The sequence below is a fragment of the Accipiter gentilis genome, chromosome 3, assembly GCF_929443795.1.
Source record: "Accipiter gentilis chromosome 3, bAccGen1.1, whole genome shotgun sequence".
NCBI lineage: Eukaryota > Metazoa > Chordata > Aves > Accipitriformes > Accipitridae > Astur > Astur gentilis.
In genome coordinates, this window is record NC_064882.1 from 38,416,864 (window position 1) to 38,442,400 (window position 25,537).

General features: G+C 35.9%; 1 protein-coding gene across 2 annotated transcripts in view; it reads right to left on the minus strand.

Annotated features, from left to right (window-relative positions):
* The window catches only part of HTT (huntingtin), an 87,505-nt gene that overhangs the window by 36,150 nt on the left and 25,818 nt on the right, over positions 1-25,537 (minus strand). For both annotated transcript variants that reach the window (XM_049797908.1, XM_049797907.1), the window contains 25 exons: positions 24,958-25,098; positions 23,847-24,005; positions 23,653-23,750; positions 21,959-22,098; positions 21,068-21,131; positions 20,551-20,651; positions 18,892-19,038; positions 17,740-17,860; positions 17,452-17,528; positions 15,164-15,315; positions 14,533-14,739; positions 13,561-13,683; positions 12,761-12,888; positions 11,939-12,049; positions 11,268-11,345; positions 10,399-10,622; positions 9,730-9,808; positions 9,434-9,595; positions 8,456-8,511; positions 7,546-7,694; positions 6,756-6,892; positions 4,568-4,684; positions 2,602-2,724; positions 1,822-2,060; positions 348-490 (listed from right to left, as the gene is read on the minus strand). In XM_049797908.1, coding sequence (XP_049653865.1) covers positions 348-490; positions 1,822-2,060; positions 2,602-2,724; positions 4,568-4,684; positions 6,756-6,892; positions 7,546-7,694; positions 8,456-8,511; positions 9,434-9,595; positions 9,730-9,808; positions 10,399-10,622; positions 11,268-11,345; positions 11,939-12,049; positions 12,761-12,888; positions 13,561-13,683; positions 14,533-14,739; positions 15,164-15,315; positions 17,452-17,528; positions 17,740-17,860; positions 18,892-19,038; positions 20,551-20,651; positions 21,068-21,131; positions 21,959-22,098; positions 23,653-23,750; positions 23,847-24,005; positions 24,958-25,098 — 3,276 coding nt within the window. The remainder of the gene's footprint in view (positions 1-347; positions 491-1,821; positions 2,061-2,601; positions 2,725-4,567; positions 4,685-6,755; positions 6,893-7,545; positions 7,695-8,455; positions 8,512-9,433; positions 9,596-9,729; positions 9,809-10,398; positions 10,623-11,267; positions 11,346-11,938; positions 12,050-12,760; positions 12,889-13,560; positions 13,684-14,532; positions 14,740-15,163; positions 15,316-17,451; positions 17,529-17,739; positions 17,861-18,891; positions 19,039-20,550; positions 20,652-21,067; positions 21,132-21,958; positions 22,099-23,652; positions 23,751-23,846; positions 24,006-24,957; positions 25,099-25,537) is intronic.

Sequence of the window (25,537 nt, forward strand, 5' to 3'; positions counted from 1 at the left end):
TAACTTGGTATTTTAAGCCTGGACATACCTACCAACCTCCAAATTGAGTGAAAACAAGAGAAATACAACCACAAATTTGGAATGCTTTGCATTTTTGGACTGGAAGATTCTAGACAGTTAAAAGGAGAGATAAAGAGTCACTAGTGATATTTTGTTCCACATAGAAAAAAAGTGAAAAATGTGCCCTGCATGCACAAGCACAAAGTTTGGGAGGTTGTTTATATTGAATAGGATAGAATGTCTTCACCTACGTTTTCCTTCTCAGTGGTTAGACACATTCATCATTGTCTCAGAATTGAAAAAAAAAAAAAAAGCCCTGCCATCGCAGACAGTGTTTAAAGTATTACCTGATTTGAAAATATGTATCAAGCACATAAGCAGCGTGCCCAGCTCCTGGCAGTAGAAAGTATGTTGCTGCTCATTCATGTCCACTTTCAGTTGTTTGGTAACGATATCTTCCAGGAGAATGCCAACCAGTTGTAGTAAGAACCTTGAAAAAACCACGTATACGATCAGCAGGAAAAACTATCAGTGCAACACCTTTCAGATTAAGATGAGGTTTGCCCATAAACTCAGTAAGTTTGAAAAATAAAATACGAAGTCCTTGTCCATTCATTCTAAATAGGATGCTAAATTAAATGCTACTGAACAGGTTGACCTAAAACAAATATGATGCTATAGGTATAGAGAGATGATCACAAGCACTTCAATAATTACATATTGGATCTGGGTTATCTACTTATCAGCTAAAGTCATGACAGCATCCATACACCTGCCTACCTCACTTACACAGCAAACATTCGCGATGCTATGGTGTGCTTATTTGCAATAAGCTAAAACTACACCATGACAGTTATCGCAGCTCAGCTGAGGAGGGGTAAAATCAGCAAGTCACAGTCATTCAGCTGCTTACAGCCTCATCTATGCACGCTGTATCACAGAGGTTCCATATCAAACCTCCAGCCAGGGGGCAGGAGGGGGAGGGAAATAAATCAAAAGAAACACCAAAAAAGAGCATTTGAGGAAAGTTGTCCTTGCTCCTGGCCATAATCGTCCCTCAAGTCACTTGTGTTGGACATAAGGTCACATTAAGGGACTCCAGAAGCCCCTTTTCCCTTTACCCATCACCCTCACAGTGAGCTGAATGAAAAGAAGCAGCACTTTATTTCTATCTGAAGTTCCACATTTGATTAAAAAGTTATTTCCTTAAACAAATAGCTATTTCAAATGCTTCCCACCACATTAAAACATAATGCCTTAATGACAAACATTATGTCAACGTAACACCGCTGCCATCTCTCCACACTTCTTTTGCCTGAAGTTTGTTGCTCTCTGAGGACATCAGCATGGGAAGCTAAATGGATAATGCCAGCTCTTTAAAAATAGGAAATAAAGAGCAGGACTAACTTAATAGATTTGAATCCATCTGCTGCCAAGATTCTAGTACAGAACCTGGCCTTCTACTAACAGGATGACTCATCTTTCAGTCCCCACACAGGGAAGAAGGAAAGGGTTAACCAATTAAGTTTTTGGACCTGATTATAGTAAGTCCAGAATTCACCCATTTTAACAGCTCCATTAGGTCCATCACTTGGTAGGTATCAAAACAGTCCAAAGTCCCTAATAGAAACTGCTCATCTCCTCCCTCTACTGTTCATCTCATTATTCCTTTCTCCGCACACACTCCTCCCATATCAAGTAATTAACAGACTTTACTCCTATCAGATAACAGTTCTATACATGTGTATATATTGGACAATATAAGTGTGATTTCTCAGAAACCTTAAATCTTTCTCCCAAGTTATTCAAGAGACAACATACCTAGAAAATGTCTCTTCAGGCAGATATTTAGCCTGTTTAACCTCAGTGCGATCCTCTGGTACAGATAAGTTATTTTCTCCACGTCTCAGTCTGCTAATTGCTTGACACGAAATCAAATATGGTGAGAAAGAAAGCTCTTGTATACGGGATAGAACGATGTCTTCTGTTGACTGTGAAATCAGAACTCTAAGGATAGCTAAAATTCCAGAAATCCATAGCTGGACTGTGCTCACTGATGCCTAAAACAAACACAAAAATACAGATGATTGTTACATAGAGTGAATATAAGCTTGACAGTTACCACAAGAATAGCATTTTGGAAGATGTGAACATAAAATTTATTTCCTGCTTGCTCCATTCTCAAAAGAGCCTGGTTTTTATACAACAATTAATGAATATGTTAGTTTTTTGGTATACATTCCTATGCTGTGTTGAATACCTTTAAAGTTAAACAATCTCTCAACTATAAAAACGCTACTAATACTTGCATAACAAAAGTGTGATTTGCCTATCAAACTGCATTCTAGAATTTACTGTAACAGTGTGTTTCTCTACATTACTGATCCTCAAAGTACAAAATGAAGGCAAGTAATCCATAAGCAGAACATTCCTATATAAAGTGCTCCCAGTTGGTAAACAATATTAGTTCTAACCAACTCCTTCCTAAAGTCTTCTGCAGGTACTTCATCACCACATGGCAAATTAAGAAAAAGAAACACATGCTCTTTTGTTTTGCATGAAAGACACCAGATTCCCTCTTCTCTGGAAAGAACTGCTTACCATTGTTTTAGGAGTAACAAACATACTCCTTAAAAGCATGTCCACAGGGCGAAGGGATGAAGGAGCCAAAATTTCAAACAAAGTGTTCAATACTCCCAAAGCATCATGAGAGTCTATATGCATCTGTAAGAGAAAAACACAAAACTGATTTGTAACTATCCACTAAAGGTAACTGCAACACAAAAATTACCATTTCATGTTTTAAACATTTCTGTGACAGCCTGTGTGTAATAAAGCTGTCCTTTACAGTACAAAATTTAGAGCAACCAAAAGCTATGAAAGGTAAATTAAAGCTTCATTGCAGGCCTTCCTACACAGGAGTTTTGAGAACACAGACAAAAATCTATCAAATGAAGTTCAATATACATACCACATATTTTATTAGGAAAAATATGCCATACTCAGAATGAGACCAAAAGACTGACTTGTCATAAAATTTAAAAATTTTTCTCCTCCCTGCACATCCTACCAGGCATATTTATAGAGAACAAAGCTGGTCGTGAATAAACTTAAGCTGATAACTAGGAGAAAAAAAAATCCTAATCATCAGAAAAGTGAGGAGATACAATGGTATTGCACTGCTGCAACAGAGGTAGGACAACTTACTTAATCAGTTTTTTAGATAAATTATAAAACAATCAACTGCAAAAAGCAAAAGGACTAGACTTGAAATCTGGATGACTATCTTGCCTAAATAATTTGATAGTTGAACACGTGCACAGATTCGTACAAAACAAAGACAAGTTCAATTTGCCAGCATTTCAGCTTTGCTCAAAAACTGTTGTCTGATCCACAATAACTGCCAATTCTCCCCAACCATGAGATCTTCTCGTGGGAGTAGGGATCTGCCATCGTGGAGTAAAGAACAGTAAGGGCACAAGTTCACTAGTTTTACTTATTATCCTTTAAGTAAGCGTTTCTAATTCCAGGAAAGCTGTATCAAAATCAAGTCCTCTGTTTCTTAGGGAGCAGCACTGAAAAACAAAACAAAACACCCCCAACTTTCTCCTGAAAGGAGTATTTTTTTCTTCCCAGATACAAAAGGCCTATTCTCTATCCCCAGTGTGCAGTCCAGTGAAAGAGACATGCTCACACTGCAGGGAGTCCAGCAGAAAGCCACACAGATGGTTACAGGCTTGGAGCATGTGTCATACAAGGGGCAGCTGAGATTGTCCCACCTGGAGAAGGCTCATGGGGATCTTTATCAATGTGTACAAGTATCTGACGAGGGGAAGCGGTTGGAAGAGACAACAGCACTACAGAAGAGCCAGAATCTCTTCAATGGTATCTAGTACCAGGATGAAAGGCAATAGGCACAAGTTGGAATTCAGGAAATTCCATTTGTATATGGGTTTTATTTATTTGTTTTCTGCCTGTGAGGATGCTCAGACACTGGAAGAGGTTGCCCAGAGAGGTTATGGAGGCTCCATCCTTAGAGACTGTCAAAACTTGACTGGACATGGTCCTAAGCAACCTGCTCCAGTACGCCCTGCTTTAAGGGGAAGACAGTATGTAGAGGTCCGTTTCACCTCAACTATTCCATGATTCTGTGATTTATTAATGCAGTTCCAGACTATGTCTTCATTCTCCTAAGAAAAAAAATGCAATTGGACCCACTGCAGTTAAAAAAAAATCATTTTGACATTCTATAAACATGGGAGAATCTTCACACCATTTAATAAGTGCTATGATATAATCATGTACATAAGTAGTAGAATGAGCTTCCTCTGGAAACAGCCTCGAAGATACTGCACATACTTCATGCATTTAAATATGACCTTCAACACTTCAAAGACTTAGTTTACCTTGTAGTAATTGTTTTTTTAGATATGGCAACCACACTTTCAAGAAAATCTGTCTTCATGTATAAAAAATATAAAATAATCAAATACCTAAAGCCATTATTGATATATACATTTTAACAATTATTTTAGACATTTATAGATTAAAAAAATCATATAACCACCTGTTGTTTTGCAAGCATTGGGAGAATAATGTCAGCTATTTGCCGAGACAATCTTTTCCATTTGTCTTCATTTTCTTTATGACACTGTTGCAATACTAAGATGAACATTTCTAGCACCTGAGGAAAAGTCCAAAAGAATGCAAGTAAAGACCCACACTAACAGGAATCATTTAATTAATACCGTAGTGGGAAAAAATATTTACTGTTTCATCCACTGCCAAAAAGAAGAAAAAAAAGAAAAAAAGAGAAAATCCACATGAGAAATCACACGTTTTTAAAACCCCATTTCCAGGTTAAAAGCTTGTTCTTAGTTATGACTTTCTTTTTATTTTTAAAGAATTTTCCGGTTACTTTTGTAAACTAGAAAAAAATGCTTTCTTGGTCCTTTTTAAGTCGCATTTGTCAAAAGACTACTCAAACAGCTGGAAAAAGAATAGTAAATCTAAATGCCATATCTCATACTCAACAAAGAGGGGAGGAAAGAAAAGAGTAATTTCCCACATGTATACTCTTTCTTTACTCCAGCTCAAATAAAGTTTAGATCTGGTCAAGGAAACAAACCAGACATTTTTATGGAGCTCATTCACCTGAGATATGCAACTTTTATATAAAAGTTTATAGGAGAGCATATAATGGAACACCACCAGCACCAGCAAGGATCACTTCTAGTAGCTGAACGTGTTACTGGTTTGAGGGTTATGGAGACCACACTTTCAAAGACAGACAGGCCAAAGACGTAGCAAGCAGGTATGTTAATATATGGACTGGGAAGTGGGACAGAAGAAAACCAGTTAGATTAATTTCTTTTACAAGTGCTCCAAGTAGTTCAAAGTCAGAAACACAGCCAATTAAAAAAAGAAAAAAGAAAACATGATCACTAGATGACTTCTTTCGCCAAAAGCCTTTCTCACAGGAGAGGAGATAGGAGCAATTCTGGGCTGAACTACTCGAACTCTGGAGCTCCATGGATGGTAGCTACAAATGTAACAGAAAAAAGTTAAAGGTTGCAGCTCTTGGAGCCTCTCAAGGTAGGGGGACTCCACTGTGGAACATCACAGCCACAGCCAGGGAACAACAGAACTGCCCAGGGGTTAGTTTATACGTATTGCACCAGGAGAACAGGACAGAATAAGAATGACAAATGGGATGGTGTGGGAAGAGCAGTGCATGGGTGGCCTTTAATAGGTTAAGTGTGTCAGAAGGGGATCTGCTAGCAATTGCAGTACCTTACGTAACAAAGTTATTCACTATTTCACATCATGTGTCTACAGACTGTCATTTCATATAGTTATATTAGTCATTTTATGATTATAAAAGCACAAATTCAAAAGAAAATGTGGATACACAAAATTACCCCAATCTGAACATGCAGTTCTAACAAATTATTTTGACAAGATGTACTGACTTTTTTCCAACTATGCTCACAAAATACATTGCTTACATTAGCATACACTAGAACTGCATTTTAACACAATGAAAGGAAAAGCACATTAAGTTTGTTAAGCAGCTGAATAAGCAATAAGGTCCCATGTCAATTATGTCACTTGTCTTAAAATTACTTTTATGTTTTTCTTTTAAACAAAGTGTATTGAAGAAAGTCATTCTTATGCTCCTACAAGGCAGAAACATGTCTTCCAGACCCATGAGGTCTGGGGCAAAGTAGTAAGTGCTAACAACTGTCTAACTACCAGTTTCATTACCTTATTCAAGTAATTCACATTTTAAAATATTTTTGAAGATATTGTTATTGTACAGCAACACCTAAATCACCTCTATGCAGCATGTTTCCTACTTTTAATCTTGTCCTCTCTTCTACTTTTACCCTCATTCTTTTCCGTTTCTTGAATCCTAATTTATTACAACTCATCTACTAACCTTCTGTTTATTCAATGTGCAACACAACCAAGATCGTGATCCTATCTGGAGCTTTTCAGTGCTTTGTTACCTAGGCTTGACCACAAAGTCCCACAGACATGTTGTTTGACTTGAAAAACTGATTTGTAGTGCAGAACCTTTCCCCTGCCCCCAAAAATCTTTGGGTACTCTCTAAGGAAAGATCACACACAGAGTCCAGCTATTCAAGTTTTATATAGAAAATCATTAATATCGCCTGAAGCATTTTTAGCAGTCAGAGCAACGTTACCCTTATATAGGCCATAAACAGGAATGCTTTGTCCTCCTCTCTTACCTGATGGTATTGAATAAGTCTCAGCAGCATTGACACTACCACCTCCTTTTGTGTTTCCAATTCTTTTCCAGCATCAGCTTTATTTGTCCCTCTTAACACAAACAGATCATGAACGATGGGTTGCAGAGCTGGTATTGCTAAAATGAGATTTGGTTATTTGTTTCAGCATAAGACAAGCCACTCTTGAACACCGTTTTCTTGTTCTAACAGTTCAGCTACTAAAAGTAAACCATGCTTTAGTTTATTATATGTTTTACCCATCTCTAAAAAAACCCCAAAACCAAACAAAAAACAAACCCCAAACTTACAATGCATAATGATGTCTGTCTTTTTACTTCTAGTAGAAAATTTATATTATGGACACATTTGCCCCTGCTCATAGAGCTAAAATAGATACTTTTATAAAGTATTTCTCATCAGAATCACCAGAAAGTATGAGAGAGATGCTTCTACTTAAAGGCTGAAAGTGGAGAGAAAGGGAAGGGGACTAAAAATTAAAATGAAAGCCTTTAAAGTACTGCTATGTTGTGAACTTATTACCTAATAAAGTTTCAAATAAAAGCTTTGTTGCTATTACGTACGATGCAAAATATGGGGTAGCAGTGTTAGTAGGTTACAGTAACCTTCCTGAAGGAATTAAGTGAGGCTTATTTCATGTATTAAAAATTTAAAAGCTAGTGTCTTCTGGAACAATCCATATGATTACAGCCTTCTATAGCTTAGCATTCAATACTGTTTTTATTGCTGAACTAATATTAGTGTTGGTGCCTTTTTTTTTTATTTTAATTACCATGTGTAACAGCTTTCCTCCCACTGGCCATGATACCATCACACAGATGAATGATCTTAGGAATTCCAATTATCTGTTTGGAATGATATCGCTCATAAGACAGCAACACCAGGAAAAAAAAGATATTAGGAATAATTGCTTCAGACTCCCTGAAAACAAAAAGTTAAAAGTGTCAAGTTGGAATTGCACAACTGTTCAGTAAAAATGAATCTTTGTACAGTAAGATTTTTTTTTAAAGGATGTATTGTTCTGCTTTCATACAGGATTTCTATAATTTTTGTGCCATGTTCTTTACTATGGGTTTTCTTCCAAGGGGTTTCTTTCAACCTTTGACCATTACACAGTTACTAATATTATAACATACTATCTAATGCACATGACACATGGAGTAAAAATCCCACTTATCTCTTTGTACAAACTCAAGTGTGAGAAAAAAGAGAAAGAGCTGACAATAAAAATTCCACTGTGTTCCTTATGATCTATTAGGTACTATACAAATGTCCAAGTGATCAGAATACATACGGATTCACACTGAATCCACAATAGGAAGAAGTAGCTCTCCCTTCAGCAACTGAATCCTACCAATGAAGTGCTGAATCCTGAAAGCATAGCTTTGTGGGGGAGATCCCAAAGGAATAGTTTTACAATATCAAATGGAGAAACAGATCAACATAGCTTAAGATTTTTTTTTTTTTTTTTCCACGTTACTTCCCGACTTCATCAGCCACATGAAACCTAGATCATCTGAAAGGGCTACCACTGGAGCCAGAGAATCAACAAGCACATTGCCCAGAAGGTAACTCTCCCTTTCTTGTAAGGCAGAAATAACCAGCAAAACTAATCACTACATGCTTCAGAATAAGACAGCTGTAAACCCGCACTATTCAAAGGATCTTTGCTAATTTCATACCTGAACTGTCCTACTTCAATGTATTCAAACTGCTTTAGCACAAATCCAATAAACACCTAAAGAGAGAATAAAGTGTACAACAGATATAGACACATTAATTCCCATTTGAAATAATTTTGACAGAGTTATAAAAGTGTGTGTTTTGAAAGGAGAGAAAGGAAAGACAGGCACTGAAAATCAGCTATAGTTCATTTTAATACATTATGAAGTGTTGCCTTACAGTTACAGAAGATCTTGAGAATCTTGATGTTAGAGCTTATGTTTCGCATTAATTTATGCAACATTTTACCTATAGTCTCTATATTTTTAAGTATAACTTTCTCTCTCACTCATGTCACACACACTGTTTGAGGCATTACAGTCAAATTAAGAATGAGCCAAAAATTTAGCTCTAAACCAAGATAAAATCCAAAGTATTCATGCATTGAAAAGACTTATCTGTGTACGAACTTACAGGAAAATTATGTCTTGCAACTCATACTAGTTTATAAAAGTGAAAATACTGTTGGAAGTAAAACACTTGTAAATAAAAACACTTGAATTTTATTTTATGTTACAAATTTACTGCTTATATGGCCAACCACACAGACTACTGTATTTGCCACTAGCTTACCCCTACTATTAAAATCAAATAATCATTGTCATCCACGACGCTATCAGTCATACGTAAGTCCATACTCTCAATATGGAAAGAAAGTATTTCTATTTTTAAATGAAGTTCTTTAATAGTTGTTGCAGAGCTTAGGAAGTAATTTGTATGCAATAGAAAACCAGAAATCTGAAGCTCTCTGTGTTTGGGGCGGAAATTGAGTCTCACCCTCCTTTAAGTCTTTGTTCTCACCTATAGTAAAGTGAATGGATTGTTGCAAATTTTTTTGCTGTAAATATTAAGTCTGTTGCAAATTTTTTTGCTGTAAATATTAAGTCTACTGGTGAGATCTCTGTATTACGAATTTACAAAAATCATGAAGCACCAACCTGATCCGAATCCAGAAGACAGTAGTTAACTCGTAGCTGAACCAGTTGAGCAAGCAAGTCTAGAACTTGTCTCTGCAGCTGTACCGATGTTGTTGTAGTATATTGTTTCAATGCTTTTATGACAAGGGGTTCAAATAAACGAATGTGACTGTGAATAGCATTCTGTAATAGAGAGATTTTAAAGAAATCTAACATCTGAACGTGTCTCTGATTCAAAACCAAATTACTTTTTAAAAGGAATAAAAAAGTTTTAAATCTAAGGTACAGCTCTTTCAGGAGTACATAGATAAAAGTACCTTATCAGCACGATGTTTTGCTGCACTGGTAATGCTAGTTTTCAGCTGTGTAGAAACTTTTTGCAACACATCAAACCATCTGTCACAATAAAACCAAAAAAACCATACACATTAAAAAAAAATGAAGGGACAAACACACACTCTTTAGATGCATATTGTTTTACCAATGCCAACTTTTCTTTATCTACTTGACTGCTTCAAGAATCTTAGCAAAACAAAAAAGCAACAGAGACAACCTACAGTACACTTTGATCAGATCACAGATTTGTAGCCAACAAACATCTAGTAGAGAAAGAATTTCTCGTCTTTGCTTAGTCATCCTTCTGCCTTTCCTTTAAGAATACTATTTGCTATAATTAGCAAATTAATTAAATAGTTTTGAATACAAGCATTTAAAACTATAATGCTTTAAAAAAACCAAATTTAAGTGATATCCATTTTAATGATTTAGCATTGATTTGGAAAACACATTGGTGATAATCAACACAGTGTTGCATTCAGGATCTCACTACCAAGACAAATTACGCTGCTTAAGTCTACAAGAAATAAATAATACACAGTACTGTAATTTCAAATTACTTAGCTCCCCTGTGATACTTGCATTTATGAAAAACAATAAAAAGAGAGTCTAGTTCAAGTTAGCTTTAGATTGTAAGGGAAGAAAATTACCCTGAAGCATCGTGTTCCTGCTCAGCCTGAACCATGTTCCTTAGACTAGCATCAGCAAGGGCCTGTGTAAAATGTGTATATGGTGCCATGAAGCAATAATGATAGAGACCAGGTCTCAAATTGGAAGAACCTAAGCGTTGAGCTTTGCCTTGAGCTTTGTTGGGGTTTGAAGACAAGCCATCATACTGAGAAGCCAGATTTGTCCCAAACAATGTTTTCAATAACTAGAGAAGAAAATTGGAAGAAAAAAAAAAGGTTAATATTTCAGGAAAAAAACCTTGATTACTCATCCTCCCAAAAAACTTAAGAGGAAAGGTCAAAGTGCAAACTGTGGACCATGTAGTCAAATACAAAATGACAGAAAAAAAGCTGGAAAAAAGAAACAATCCACACCTTACCCAAAAAGATGTGATTGTTTTTGCAACTGAAGCTATTTCCACGTGACAATTCAAAATAGTCTACTAAAGCTCACCTCCCACCAAAATTAAGCTTTGATGACTTGAACCCAAATGTTTAACTGGAAGCTTCCAAGAAATCCACCTCTAAGGCAGTTCTTTGCTTTCCAGGTTTTTGACGTAGATCACTAGCTACAGAACATATTTGAGAAGGCAGGAAACAGATGTTTTCTGAGCATTAGCTAAAATAGTTCTTTGAGTTGGAAGCAGTTCAGGAAGAAACTATATTACTCAGATGGTATCAAGTTTCAGAACAAGTCATGAAAATTAATGAAAACATGCTGTTTGCTCCACCTGGGCTACAGTTTCCTCACACCACTTCCCTTAAAAGAATGGCCAGTCTTAGCATCCAATTGATAACCACAGGACATCAGGATTAGCCCTCCAGTAACACAAAAAAATTTACCTCCTTACCTGCTGTACACAAACTGTTGCCATTGTTGGCTCTCTGTTGAAACATGACTTTAGGTATCCCAAAATTTCTTCTACACACTAGAAAAGCAGAAAAACAACTGCACCTCATTGCATTTTTCTTCATTGTATAAAGCATTACTATGAAAACTTGACAACAGCACCATTTTTTTTACTAAGTAAAACTATACTACTTTAAGGGAAATCATGCAAGTATGTAATGAAATAAAAATGCAAGATCTGCTTCCTAGTCTTAAAATACTACAATGCCTAACACAACAGTTAAGGAGGAAAAATACCGAACCACAAAAGAGGAAGAAAAGCAGTATGCCTTCTCTCATTTTATATATTTAACATGAATATATTTAAACATATTAATATAGTAAGAATGACTGAAGTCTAACCATTTTGCTGGAAAGAAAAATCTCCATATGAAATTTAAACAGTAAAAAAATTACTCCAGTTTTCAACAGCAGCAATTTAACAGGGAAAATCTGCTTTAGCACTTTACCCAACAAGCGCTGTGGCAGCACAACACTTCTAGGACTACTCTCTCAACAGTATCAATTTTAAAATCAATGATATGTGCTTTTTCCCAGTAAGGACCACAGATACTGGACAACTTAACTACAAAAAAACCCCCCACAAAAACAAAAAACCCACAGATATTATACCTTTCCAATGTCTTGAAGAGTAGCAAGTTCCAAGATTTGAGACAGAACATCTAAGGCAGACCGTAAGAAACATCCAAACTTTTCATTACTGTTCTGGAGATCCAAAGTAACCTAGTCCCCAAAAGTAAAAACACACTTTTTCTTAACAATTACTTGACAAGGTGATAAAAATTACAGAAAGATGGGGGTATTGACACAAAATAATCTTTTGCCTAAAATTTCAGCATAGTTCAATCAACACCACTGACAGCTTAGACTCCCTTATGAATTTCTGTAAAGGCAGGACTTCATTTCGACTAAGAAAAAGAAGGATCTTCTAGCATGGAAGAAGTTACACCATCTGGGAAGGCCTAGGATGTTAACAAGTAATGGATAATGTATTTCTCAGAAACACAGTAGGTGTAATAAGAATATATGCCCTGAAGTGTAAAAATCAGATCACCAACCCCGTAGGGAATGCATCTTCTATTACCTGAACTAATGAGGAAATAGCTTACCTATCCTTCAATAAACTGCAGAGAAAACAGACATTGGGATCCATTCAGCATTGCCAAGCCAGTGAAATGTCATTCAGTACCAGCGTTAGTGACAGCAGAGAAACAAGCAACAGGGTGAAATGCCTATAAGGGGTTTTTGTTTGGCTGGTTCTTGTTTTTATTAGGGGTGGTTGAGTTGGGGGCGGGGGGGGGGGGGGGGGGGGCATTGCATGGATAAACTGTTTATACAGGCAAACAAGCGAGTCTTGATACAAGGAGAGCCATGTTCAAAAGAAACAAAGTGATGCCTAACCACATAATTCAATCAAACAATATCATGGAGTACCTTGTAATTAGCATGGGTTGCTTTCAAGACATCATATAACTTCAGATATGATGGAAGATGATAAAAGCTTCCTACTGAAGACGATTTACTTGTTGGAACAGGCCCAGTAGTATCAGTTTGCCTAGTAGCTTAAAAGTACATTATAGATTAGCACAACATACTTTCTCTAGGGTGCTTATGACATGTATACTCAACATAATTTACCATGTGTGAATTATCAAACAGCATGAATTTTTCGATCTACATGCATATTTTAAACTGCAAACACACTGTACAACTAGAAAATGAACCACCATTCCAAGAAACTAGCGCTCTGAGTTGAGAAATTAAGCCAGAGGGCTTATTATTGAAGCACAAGTACAATTTACAAAACAGAATTGACACCTATTTCTTTCATTCATTACTAATAACAAGTTTTCAAGATTCAGAATCTTGTTTCCAAGAGCAATGTAAGCTACTGCTGCCAAAAGCTGCAAAGCATCTTTCAAACTTCTTTTAAGTAAAATATATGCAAAAATTAACTAATTTTAGTCAACAGCTGAGTAGATTCAGAAAAACATCTAGGAAAAGGATTCAGAAGTACCTTGCTTCTGAAGAGTACAGTTAATTTTCATAAAAAACAGTAAAGAAGCCCCAACCCATGGCTGCCTTTCTTGCAATGCAATACTGAAAAGAACTGAGAGTAGGTCTGCCAGCCTTTTGAACTAAAACTTCAGAAAACAAGTTACTTAGTTTTATTTCTTCTCTCTATGCTGTAACCATACTTAGATGGGAGGATTAATACCAGTAAGTGTGCCTACCTGGACTTGCTTCACCACCCTTTTTAGGGCTCATGGGCACAGATGCCTGTTCGACAGATTCCTTCTCTTTCCCCTTCCTCCGAATTGGACTAAGAGAAGGTGGGTTTGTGAGAGAAGGTAATGCTGCCTAGAATTAAAAGCAACTTCATTAATTTTGTACGCACAAGTAGCTTTTCTTCTTCTAATACAAATACAAGCATATTCATCTTTCATTTAAACCCCCCTTTATTTGACTGTCAGTTAAGATGTCTCAACTCTCAGGTTGAAGACATGAATTTCCTGGGTGAAAAGGAATAAGTTTAATATATTCCCTACTTTCCTTCTCAACTTCAGCATAAGCTAATGATATGGAATTAGAACTCAATGACTAAAGCTTCTTCTGATTCAAGGCAAAGAAGTGTCAAAAAAATTTTCTTGTATTTTTAAAATATGAAGAAATTACTAATCCTAATAACATTGCCTTACAGTCACTGTATCAGTCTCAAAATATAGATACCTCAAAAAACCCAACATAAAACAAAAACCCAACCCCAAAAATACCTCATATGAGCTGTTTCAGAAGTCAAAATATTTTGCAGGATATTCAAAAGACAGAGTTATTTTTAGCCCCAAAAGGAGCTCAATGCATTACAGCCAGCCAACCCACCCAAAAGTCAACAGATGTTTGCCAGAATATGCAATCCAATACTCCACTTACTATATACACTCCTTACTGAATTAATGTTTCAAGCAAAGTCACCAGAAATAAAAGGTTCAAAATTTAAGGTAATATTACAAATACTACAGAACTAAAGAAGAACCTGTTACATGGAAGAACAATATGCATGTTCTTTTCACATCACTTGCTTTCTTACGCATAGTGGAGTCATATTATCAAGGTGTTAGGTAGTTGCCTATATCAACTCCAAAATGCAGAGGTCTGTATCACAACAGTATTTAAGTCACACAATTTTATTTATTTATGTTTAATACATGCCTTTACTGCTGGCCCAGGAGCAACATCATCCATTACATGTGCACAAATATTAATGACCTTCAGCAGATGAGAGAAGAGCTGTTCTACTAAAGTAACAAGAGTTCTATCTGCCAGAGCTGGCCAGGGTTCCTCCAGCTTTGCAGCGCCTTGGTTTGAATCTTCCTCAGAACTCCAGGGATTCTTTAAGCACTTGGGAGCACTTGCTGCAATAGGAATCACATTATTTAAAGAAAAAGAAGATAAAAACTTGGAATTAAGTATGAGAAAATTTTAGAGGTATATACGGTTATCATCTCTGTATCCACAGAAATTCAAATAGAAAAAGAAAAGCTACAGTTTCAAAACTAGCAGTAGGTGCATAGTTTTAAACAACCACAAAAAAATTTTAATTATTTGTACCCAGCCTGTATTAAGCATACTACACATTCCCTTTGGCAACTAGATGGAATTTGCAACTTGGAGGCAGTATCTTTTCAAACCTCCTGGGTGCAAGAAGTTCCTTCTCCGTTTCTTCTGCTCAGTCTTGCAAGTACTTTATTGCATGTGATAAGAATAGGGCGAGATATGGGCCTTGTGATGCCAATGGTAAAGTATCAGGACAATCCTACTTTGATTATTCTGCCTTACCTGCAAGCAAGTTTCCAGTCAAAATCAAAGCATCCTGATGTGCAGAGAGGTCCAGCGGGAACCATGCTGATGAAAGGAGAGACAGGACCATGCCAGCCATTCCAATGGTGCAGCCCTTCTGAGCTTCATCTGAAGGACTTGGCTGGGAAACACTGGAAGTTTAATTTTGGAGTGTCATGACTTTTTTTTCCACCCTTTTGGTAAGTTTAAAGTCTTAAGAAAACTAACAGTCAAGTAGACTGCTAATCTAAAAAAACCCAAACCAAACAGTACTACCGAAATACACATTTAACACTCAAGTAGGACTTAAAAAAACCAGTTTGCAGCAGAGACCTGACAACACTTTGTCGTCTTAAAGAGCCAATACTTTTTTTTAAAATAGCAAATATGAAAGCTGCTAGCGACATCTACTGATAAACAGAAGAACTCAGTATTTAGTTGTTAACCAGTACGGTCCTGAAATATCTCCAGTTAAAAGTCTTACGCATATGCAAGGTAAGTATGGGAGACATAAGCTGTAGTATTGCAATATAACAAGATATTGTTTTAAAGTGACAAGAATTTAATTAAACAATTGGAATCCGTCAGACCACCTATATTTATGGGTGGACTCTACCCAAGATTGTAATTTGCTGAATTACACACATCATTTCAAAGCTGTAAGACCTGCACAATACTACTAAATTTCTTTCAGGAAAAGACTTCATGGAAGCTCTAAATAAAGGGATTATTTCAGGATATTTTTTAAATAAAAAAAATAAAAATCTTCCAATGTAGTCATTCTGGTCCAATACAATTAGAGCAATTTCAGAAAATAAAATTTACACCAAATATAGCTATTCTTTTGACAAAGCTACACAGGTAATTACAGTGCCTTCTCTTTCTTTTTTTTAAAAAAAGTATTTTCATATGGAAGTGTTGGTCCATTTACATACAGTTAGAGTTGTACAGAGTTGGAATGCAGCAGTTCCAAAAGGGTTTTAATCATAAAAACAACAACACTTAAGACAGAAAAGAATTTTGGCAAAATTCTCATGTTATCCATGTTATTATATTCTCATTAGCCAGAATGAGAAATGTTCATATCATTCCACAAAAATAAAATTACAATCCAAATTAGTATGAACAGGGACCAAAAAATTGTAAAGAAGGAATTAGAGGAAAGGGCAAAAGCTATGTCACTGCATCACTGATGAACATTAGATACATCTTAAAAATGGCATTTTTTAAGCCAGGTAGAACAGAAGACAGATTGTTGCAATTCTGCATTGATTTTGTTTTCCAGTTAAGTACTGCTCACATCCTAGCCTAATTCATTTGAGCTACAGGTCCAGTTTTAACAAAAGACATCTTTTAGAATTCATATACAGAGCATGCCACACTTATGGCCAGCAAGGGAAGTAAGGGCAAGATGACAAGAAAAGCAGCTGGGGAAGGTTTGGGGTTTTTTTTGTTGTTGGGGTTTTGGTTCAGTTTTAAAATAAGATAAAATTTTGCAGTAGAGTTTCAGGATATCAGAAGAGTAAAATAAGAGTAGAGACACAATGACAATAATGAAGAAAATCAACACAAATGATTTAAAATTTCTTTAAAAAACCAAACAGCTCCACACATGTACATCTTCAGTAGCTAGTTTTACAGCTCGTGTGGCACAGCACATTGACAATCAGAGGCAAGATCAAAGCTTTAGAGTTACCAACTGTACAGTTACATTCTGAAGAAACTCTTCAGAATGTAAGTACTTTGGGGCTGTCATATATTACCTAAATAACACTTAAGTATTATAAGTATCTCATTTGCTGTTCCCATTCAGTGTGGCAAATGAGAACAACTAAAATACATCTGACACTTTTATAGTTATAAAAGCAATCATGAACCAGCTTCCTTTACTCACTGTTCCTCGACATAAACACGAGATCAAGGTGAAAATGATGATGTTCTGATGTAAAAGAGATACTACAAGACAATATCCTGAAGATAAACATTATTTCAAAAGTATGGAAAATTTTCTCCTATTACTTATTTAGATAAAGATATATATGGTCAGCATCTATTACAGCAGTTTCAGCCAATCCCTGTGATATACGCAGTGGTTCCAGAGATGACAATGTGCTGACATAGTATCATGACAACCTGATGTTACACTTTTCTGTATAAAGTTCTCAAATAACTGCTAAGATAAGCTTAACAGCATACCTCTAAACCAGGACTTCCGATACCTAAATAAGTGTACTTCCGTTTTGCAAACATGACTTTCAGAAGCTTGAATAACAGATGAGGGAACATACCCACAGTGCCATCCCACACTCCAGGTGCAGACTGGAAATGTTGTGGAAAGAAGACACAAAGCTTCACAGCAGCCAAACTGAAAAGTTAACACCAAGAATTGAATCAGTTTCATCACTGGAAGAGTTAGCAACAAGAAAGTATCTTAAAAGTGAGAATTAAATGTATTACTATTGCTATTACCACAGTACCAAAGCTGTAGATACAAATATAGCCAAGAAATAATTAAAAATAAACCAAGCGAGCAAGAAAGAGGAAAGTCAGCCACTATAGCAACTAAGAAAACCCACCGTAAGTGCTCTTGTAGTGGATATTGTCAATGCATGGGAAATTGCTGCAATAACCCTTGACAGATTGTTTTCCATAGTGACATCTGTTGGACTTTGCAGCATATTGTAACCTCTATATATTCTGAAATAAGAATATTTATACCATTAAAACATGTACTTAAAAAAAGAAACAAACTCAATTAAAAATGATTATGGCTTAAATTACTACTACATATTTTATAGACTGCTTATAAAATACAAAATCTGAGAACACTCTAAATACCACCTTATATTTTTATGTTTTCTTCTGTACTAGCAACAGCAACTTAGTTTATAAATCACATCCCTTTGTTAGCAAACAGTAGACCAACTCTGAATACCTAAGTGCTCTGAAAATCACCACGAATTTAACATTAGTCTTTGCTTTTGCTCAAAACCATCTAACATTTTTGCATGTTCACAAACTTTGGATTATTGCTGTAGAAACATAACTATTTGTTATCCGAAATAACACAGTGTCCACAAAGTTCTATTGTTTCCATGCTACAGTATATAAATCTTGAGTGACACGGTGAAGATCGTGTATGGAAAAGATACATAATTAAAAACTTGTATGACAAATTAATAAAAACAAAGAGCCCCCACAAATATATATAACTCATACTGTCTGTAAGAAAAAAGAGTTTAGGAAAGTGTAATTGGCAGAAGTACAGCAACAAGATCACACTATCAAAATTAGAATTTATTTTTAAATTATACAGGCAGTACAGACTTCTGCAACCACAATCATTATAACAGGATGTGAAGAGTTACAAAACCTGATCAACATACCTGAAAACCCAATAATGTATACATACGATTTAGCTTGTAAAGCTGCACCTAATTGTGCAGTTTAATGGACAAATAGGATGACCTCAGGACGAAGAGAAGATAGTTTATCACAGAACAACGACTCCCTATGATCAACGTGTGAGTACATCACTAGCAATTCACACATCAGTTTATTCTTTAAACAAGAGTCTGCGGAGCCTGAAACTACCACAGATGCTCCTACAGATTGGAAAAAGAATTTATGAGCACACGGATTTGCAGGATTTAGCTACGATTCCAGGCATTACAAATTGAAATTTGGGTCCACATTCCTTTTAAAGCAAGGCAAGACACATAACATACCTGGTGATAGTGCTCACCGCAAAGTGAGATGGAGGCTGTGTTTCATGCATTAGTAGTTTCAAGTAGACACTGCTTTGGTCTCTTGCTACTGCCACAACTGGATCAGCCTGTCCTTGATCACAGTTATAAAATAGCTTTGGAACAAGCCTGAACAATAATTGTCAGAAAAGAAAAGTATTATTCAGAAATTATTTAATATACAGTTTAAAGTAGATTTAAAATACATTTGATATACAATTCAGAAAGCTGCATACACTAATTACACATATCAAATTGTAAATAAAAGCTGTTATTAAAACTCATACTGTTAAAGCTGAATTCATCTTTATACAGCTGCTCTTCATTATAACCAAGGAGCTCAAATCAGGACAAAGGAACTGCTCTAGACATAAGGTAGTTTAAAAAAGGTTTGTGGGTGGTTTTTTTTTTTAGAAATACCTACCTTTACAAGCTACAATGACCACTTCGCTACAGTATTTCTCTTTGTATACCCTTATCTCCCCAGATATTATCCCCATGGATATATGTGTCAACTGAAAACTAATTTCTGCCTGAAAAGGACAATTTTCCACCATCCAATTTCTATGCAGCAAAAAACATACAATAAGATCCAGTGTTCTTGAAGAACAAGATTTTCAACCTAGACAACAGTGAAAAGCTACAGTATACCTTTTTTGTAATTTCACTGTCAGTACTTTCAATAAATGCCCATACTGGATGTTTCAAGGGGCTTCTGCAAGCTTATAGCAGCTTTCTTGGGCAGTTAAGTCTTTTCCAACCTTAACATGTGTGCTGTCACCAAGTCAATATGAAGATACAGGAAAAACTCCAACTTGTTACCACTCAGTTAAAGTAACTCCATTTAAAAATAAAGTCCCTGAATAAAAGCAACTACTACTAAGATGCAACAGTTAGAGATTTCTGTGCTGAGCCCTTTCTGCAATATAAATGCTTTCAAGTGGCAGAATTATTAAGGTTTCATTGTCCTTTATTTGTTATTAGGAATGGACAGCAATTAATAGTTTGAAAAAACTAGGAAAGAGTCTCCTCTGACAATAAAATATTCCAGGAATTAACTATTAGATGCTCCCAACTTCTTTAAACATAAAACTTAAGTCCTTGAATTCTAAGAATCAGCTAATCATTACTGTTTGGTGCATTTATCTGGACAGCAATTGCTGTGACCTACTGCAGTTACAAACAGGTGCTTTTTAAGCAAGATTAGCTACTTTACTATAATAAGTGAGCACGAAAGTTTTAAGATACACTACTTTTAACCACGTGGGAAGTACAATGTTTGGAAGTTAGGACAACTGGGTAGAACTGCAACATTTTAAGTCTGTCAGCTACTGTTAGGATCCTGAACAATCCACTTCAGCATGCAGAAAACTACCTTAAAGAACTTGAAACTGAAAGTGACCCTCTGAATGTAGTACAGTTAAATGTAATTGTAATGCTAATAAAAAGTAAAGCACAATTGCCTGATGATTCAGAATGATGCATGTTCCAGATACCATAAAGCTGCATTTGTGTCCCATCCCTCATTTAAACAAAAATATAAAAAACCCACTAAGAGATTATTTTAGTTATAGCTACGCAGTAACATGCAAATATGTTTCTAAACTCCTTTAAAAAAACACAAAACAAACCCATATATACCTCACTAATGAAGCTGCAGCTACATGTCTCACTCTTGGATCTTCATCTCCAAGCAAACATATTACAACATTATTAAGCACTCTCTCCTGAAGTTTTAGTAACTAGAAAATAAGTTAGTACAGTAAAGTTAATTGAACATTTTCATCATTTGACCAGATCGTTAAAAGATAGCTAACAAGTGAGATTTCATCTGTCATACAAGTCTGTAAGACAATCTTTACCTTAACATTGCCAAATACACTAAATACACTATTTACATACATAAATGCAAAAAAAAAAAATTGAAGTTTAAAAAAATTTACAACAACAGCCACACAGACAGCAGAGAACACCAAGATATTTGAATCTCAGTAGTGAAGTATCTTTCCAATTGTAAGAAGTGTCAGAACATGAGCCTACTTACACAAAACATACTTAAAACAAGTACCAGCATTGATAGAATTTAAACACAAAGTGCTGAAATTGCACTGGTACCTTAATCCAGAAACACAATATACTGATTGAATAATTTACTTACACCGGTATAATGATGAATACCTCTATGCAAGCTCTCAGTTTTTCCTTCCAAGAAGCTGACTAGCCTACAGTAAAATAGAATTTAGAGTACACTAGTTACCATTAAAAGTTATTTCTCCCTTCAGTGCTCTGAGAGCTTTTTATTTATTTTTTAAAAACATTACTGCAGGGAAAATATAAGAAGTAAACACACTTTTTGCTACCGTTAGAAAAGGTAAGCTATTTATTAAACTTCTATCTGGCTAGTAGTGGTAGTAGTAGAATTACTTTTCTTTAGTTAAAAAACATTTACACACTGTGATTGTATTTTTTTCCCATACATGGAAAAATCAGACTGTTTTGAAAAGATGGTAACACATTCCAAATATCACTATTCAGAAAGAGTCCAATTCTGTATGGCTAAGGATAACTTAAAGAAATTTCATATGAACATCTTTTGTCTTTCAGCTTGGAAGAACCTATAGAAAATGAGGGAATGCAAGAAAAGGAATTAAAGTCATACTCATTTCAGTGTAACAAACTGAGCAACTGAAGAGAGCTGACTATAACGGAGAACAAGTCAGGTACTTTTTCTTTAAAAACACACAAAACTGGACAGGAAAACGAAGTTTGTTTCGAGATTATATTGCCTCTCAGCGATCACAGATTTACAGAAGACTTGATAAAACAGGCCACTGAACTCTAAAGTCCTACACAGTGTTACTAGGATTGGGCTTGGTAGCGAAGTCAATGGTAACTTGATAAACATTCCTTATAGGAATGATTGGTCTGATTTAGTTTTATGAAACTCACTAGTGTTTCAGAAGAAACTGCTCCATTTTGGTTCAAGTTTCCTATACACAGCATCTTTGCACTGCAGCTACAACACCCATGGAAAAATATGAACACTTACCGAAAATCTACCTCTGCAAGAGTTTCCAGAAGTTCCGTTCTTACTAGCCAATATGAGCTATTCTTCAGCGTAAGGAGGTCAACAATTAGTTGTAAACCTAGTTCACTATAACTGCTACTACATAAGCTCATGATGCAATGCTGAGAAGAAAACACAACTTTCAGTTATATTACAGAAGAGGTTCTCTGAATCAAAATATGTAACTGATCATAAAAATCTGTTTTGTTTAGCATACTAAAAAAACCTGTACTGCTTAAGAGCTAGGAGAAAGTACTAGAGCTAAGTATTCTGCAAGGCTAGGACACTAGCTCCATGTGAACTGCTAAAACCTGCTGCTGAATTTAAAGTCTGGAAAGGAACACAAGGCTCAGAAGAGAGGACAATCCTCCAAAGAGTAAGGTCTAAAACTCACAGGGATTAAACACCACAAGCACTATATTCTTATCTGTTCAAAAACAGTCTCTCCTGATTTCCACAAGGTATTATTAGACACCTGGTTCTGATTTCCAAAGTTTTTCAAAAAGTCATACCTCTTCATTTTAATGACTGTTCAACTATATGCATGTGTGATCTTCAGAAAAAGTTATAGAACTCTACATTTCTATGTCCTTCTTAGCTACATGAAAATGTACTGTCTTGTTCAGGGATTAACAACTTAAAGTGCTTTAGAACATTTCTGCTGAAAGGTATGAAGTCAGGCTACATTACATACTGAGAGAAAGACAAAGTCAAAACTGACTAATACAAGTTGCCTGAAGTGAACAATTCTAGTAAATTCTTCTAAAAAGCCATAATCCTAAGTGTAAACATACATGAAACCACTATATACAAACAATAAGATCATGGAACAGAAGGTTAAAGATAGTATCATTTAACTAACTGGATTTCCTTCCCTCAGCTGCATCACAGACCCCTCCTCAGCACATGAAATCGTACTTTCCCTACATTAACTATGTGCATTTTACTAAAAGCTAAGCTTTGCCCCACTGACCCATAAGCTGCAATACAGTTAGCCACCCTGTGCCTCTCCCCAATGAATTAATTTCCTTCGGCCTCCAATTTGTCCTCGTTCTTCTACTTTTTTGGAAAATTCCTCAAGGAAAAGATCACTCCACCCCCTGCTTTTTTACAGAACACCTTCCACAGTTTTTATTACAGAAATAAAATTCACAAGCTCTAAGTTCCACTCACAAATTCAGATACCACCTCTATTTTAACAATTGCCTGATGAATCTTTCAAGCAATTTGAAACAATTACTTTCTTGAGACTTCCCTCACGTTTAAAAATTATTATTTCAGAAAATAATCACTATTTTACTTGGCATTTCTCACATTTAATTTTTGCTTTCCAAGTATAGGTTATAACCAGGTGTTAAAGGTTCACACTTCCCTGTTTAGGCTAGATAGCCTTTTTATCTAATGCATTCATCCTATTGTTAGTTAATGTAACATTACAGCTCATACCAGTACATTTATGACTAGAAATATCATGACTAGATTATACTGCTATGCAATCTAATGAACATAATTCTTTTCCAGCTGTTTGTTCCTCCATTTCCGTGCTTGAAGCAAAGTTTTCTACAAGAAAGTTCTTGGGGAAGAAGTAATTTTTGCTCCATGTTTATACACCTGAGCATAGCAGGATCCCAGTCAACAAATAACACTCATATAACTACATTACCACTTCTGCTTACCCTCACAGCTGTACAAGCCAGTTTACATGTAACAGAGGACTCATCTTTCAGCATTTTCTGTAACAGAGGTATGCAGTCTACCAAGGAAAAGAGATTTCCTAAAAAAAAAAAAATTTTAAAAAATCAGAAATTAAACAAAAGAAAATTTTGGTTACATGAGGAAAAAAAGAGACACCCTTAAAATAAATTGTTACCTGTTGAGCTTCTGACATTTATTAGCCATTTTTCCACATCAAAGCGGGATTTAGTTAGAATAGAGTTGACAATTGTTCCACACAGAATGGCAGTAGCTCCTCTAATCTGGGGATCTCCATGGTCAATGTAGTTCAGAACATCTGATACATACTGCTCCTCTAGGAAAATAAGTTACAACTACTTTATTTTAAAAATACTAGTCTTAGACTTAACTGATCCCTAAAAATGTTTCAGTGGAGGTACCAATTATTGTACAATCAATGTCAGCCTGTTCACAATATGCCTGCCTTAGTTCTACCTTTCAGAGAACCCTTGCATACAATCTACAGATCATTCACACCTTCCAGAACAATAATCAGATATAAAAAACACAAGTGATTTATTTCAATTGTACACAAAATGCTCTGGGGAAATCTAAGAAGAGTTTTGGTCAACATTTCATTGGTGCCACTATCAGTATCAAACGAGTTGAATACTCAAGGTCCCTGCTGATCATATTGTAGCATTCATAAAAACAAAGCTAATGACTTAGAAACCATCTATAAGATGGCCTGAAATAAGTTAGAAGAAAGCATTTATAAAATAAACAAAAATCTCACCACATGCACTACTAGTACAGACAGCACATTCATTCCAATTGGTGCAATGTTTGTTTGCAAATACTAAAATGGATTTAGAGTTTTCAGTACAGATGCTGCCTCACTTACTTGAAAACCCAAACACACTACTGAATAGAATAACATAGAATCATAGAATGGTTTGGGTTGGGGTTAAAGATCATTAGTTCCAACCTCCCTGCTGTGGGCAGGGACACCTTCCACTACACCAGGTTGCTCAAAGCCCCCTCCAACCTGGCCTTGAACACTGCCAGGGAGGGGGCATCCACAACCTCTCTGGGCAACCTGTTCCAGTGCCTCAGCATCCTCACAGTAAACAGATTCTTCCTTGCAACTAATCTAAATCTACCCTCTTTCAGTTTTAAACCATTACCCCTTGTCCTATCACTATATGCCCTTGTAAAATGTCCCTCTCCAGCTTTCTTGTAGGCCCCCTTTAGCTACTGGAAGGCTTCTATAAGGAGCCTTCTTACATATGTGAACTGCAACATACCATACTCTTCTCCCATTGCTTCAAGGGGTGTTTTATACAGTTTGCTGAAGAAAGACTCAGGGTGAAGTGCGATGGCTGCTCCAACACAACTTACTGCCAGGGCTTTTACACTGACTCGCACATCTCTATCAGGAACTAAAGCTGGAGAGAAGAAAAAGAAAAAAAGGGGGGGGGGTGGTGTATTTAAAAGCTTCCTGAATTGTTTTTAAGTTAATTAATAACTCTATATAATATAAATAGCTTAGCCAGAACAAAAAATATGAAGGCAGAACAAGTAGTTCCAGTTTCAGAGACAGCAGTTATATACAGCTTTTCTTTTTTTCAAAAAAGAAAAAAATAATAACTAATAACCCCACACACTTCCAACTCCTTTCACTGCTGAGAATACAGCTATTACACTGTCTTTCCAAGAACATTACATTAGCAGAGTACGTGAACAAATAACAGTTTAGAAAAGGGAAAAAACCAAACATCTTAAATGCTCACTTCACTCACACATGACAACACATACACACATGCCTCTGAAGGACTTCAAAGTGAAAAAAATGGAAGCAGCAGTAAAGGCTTTCTGGAAAATCCC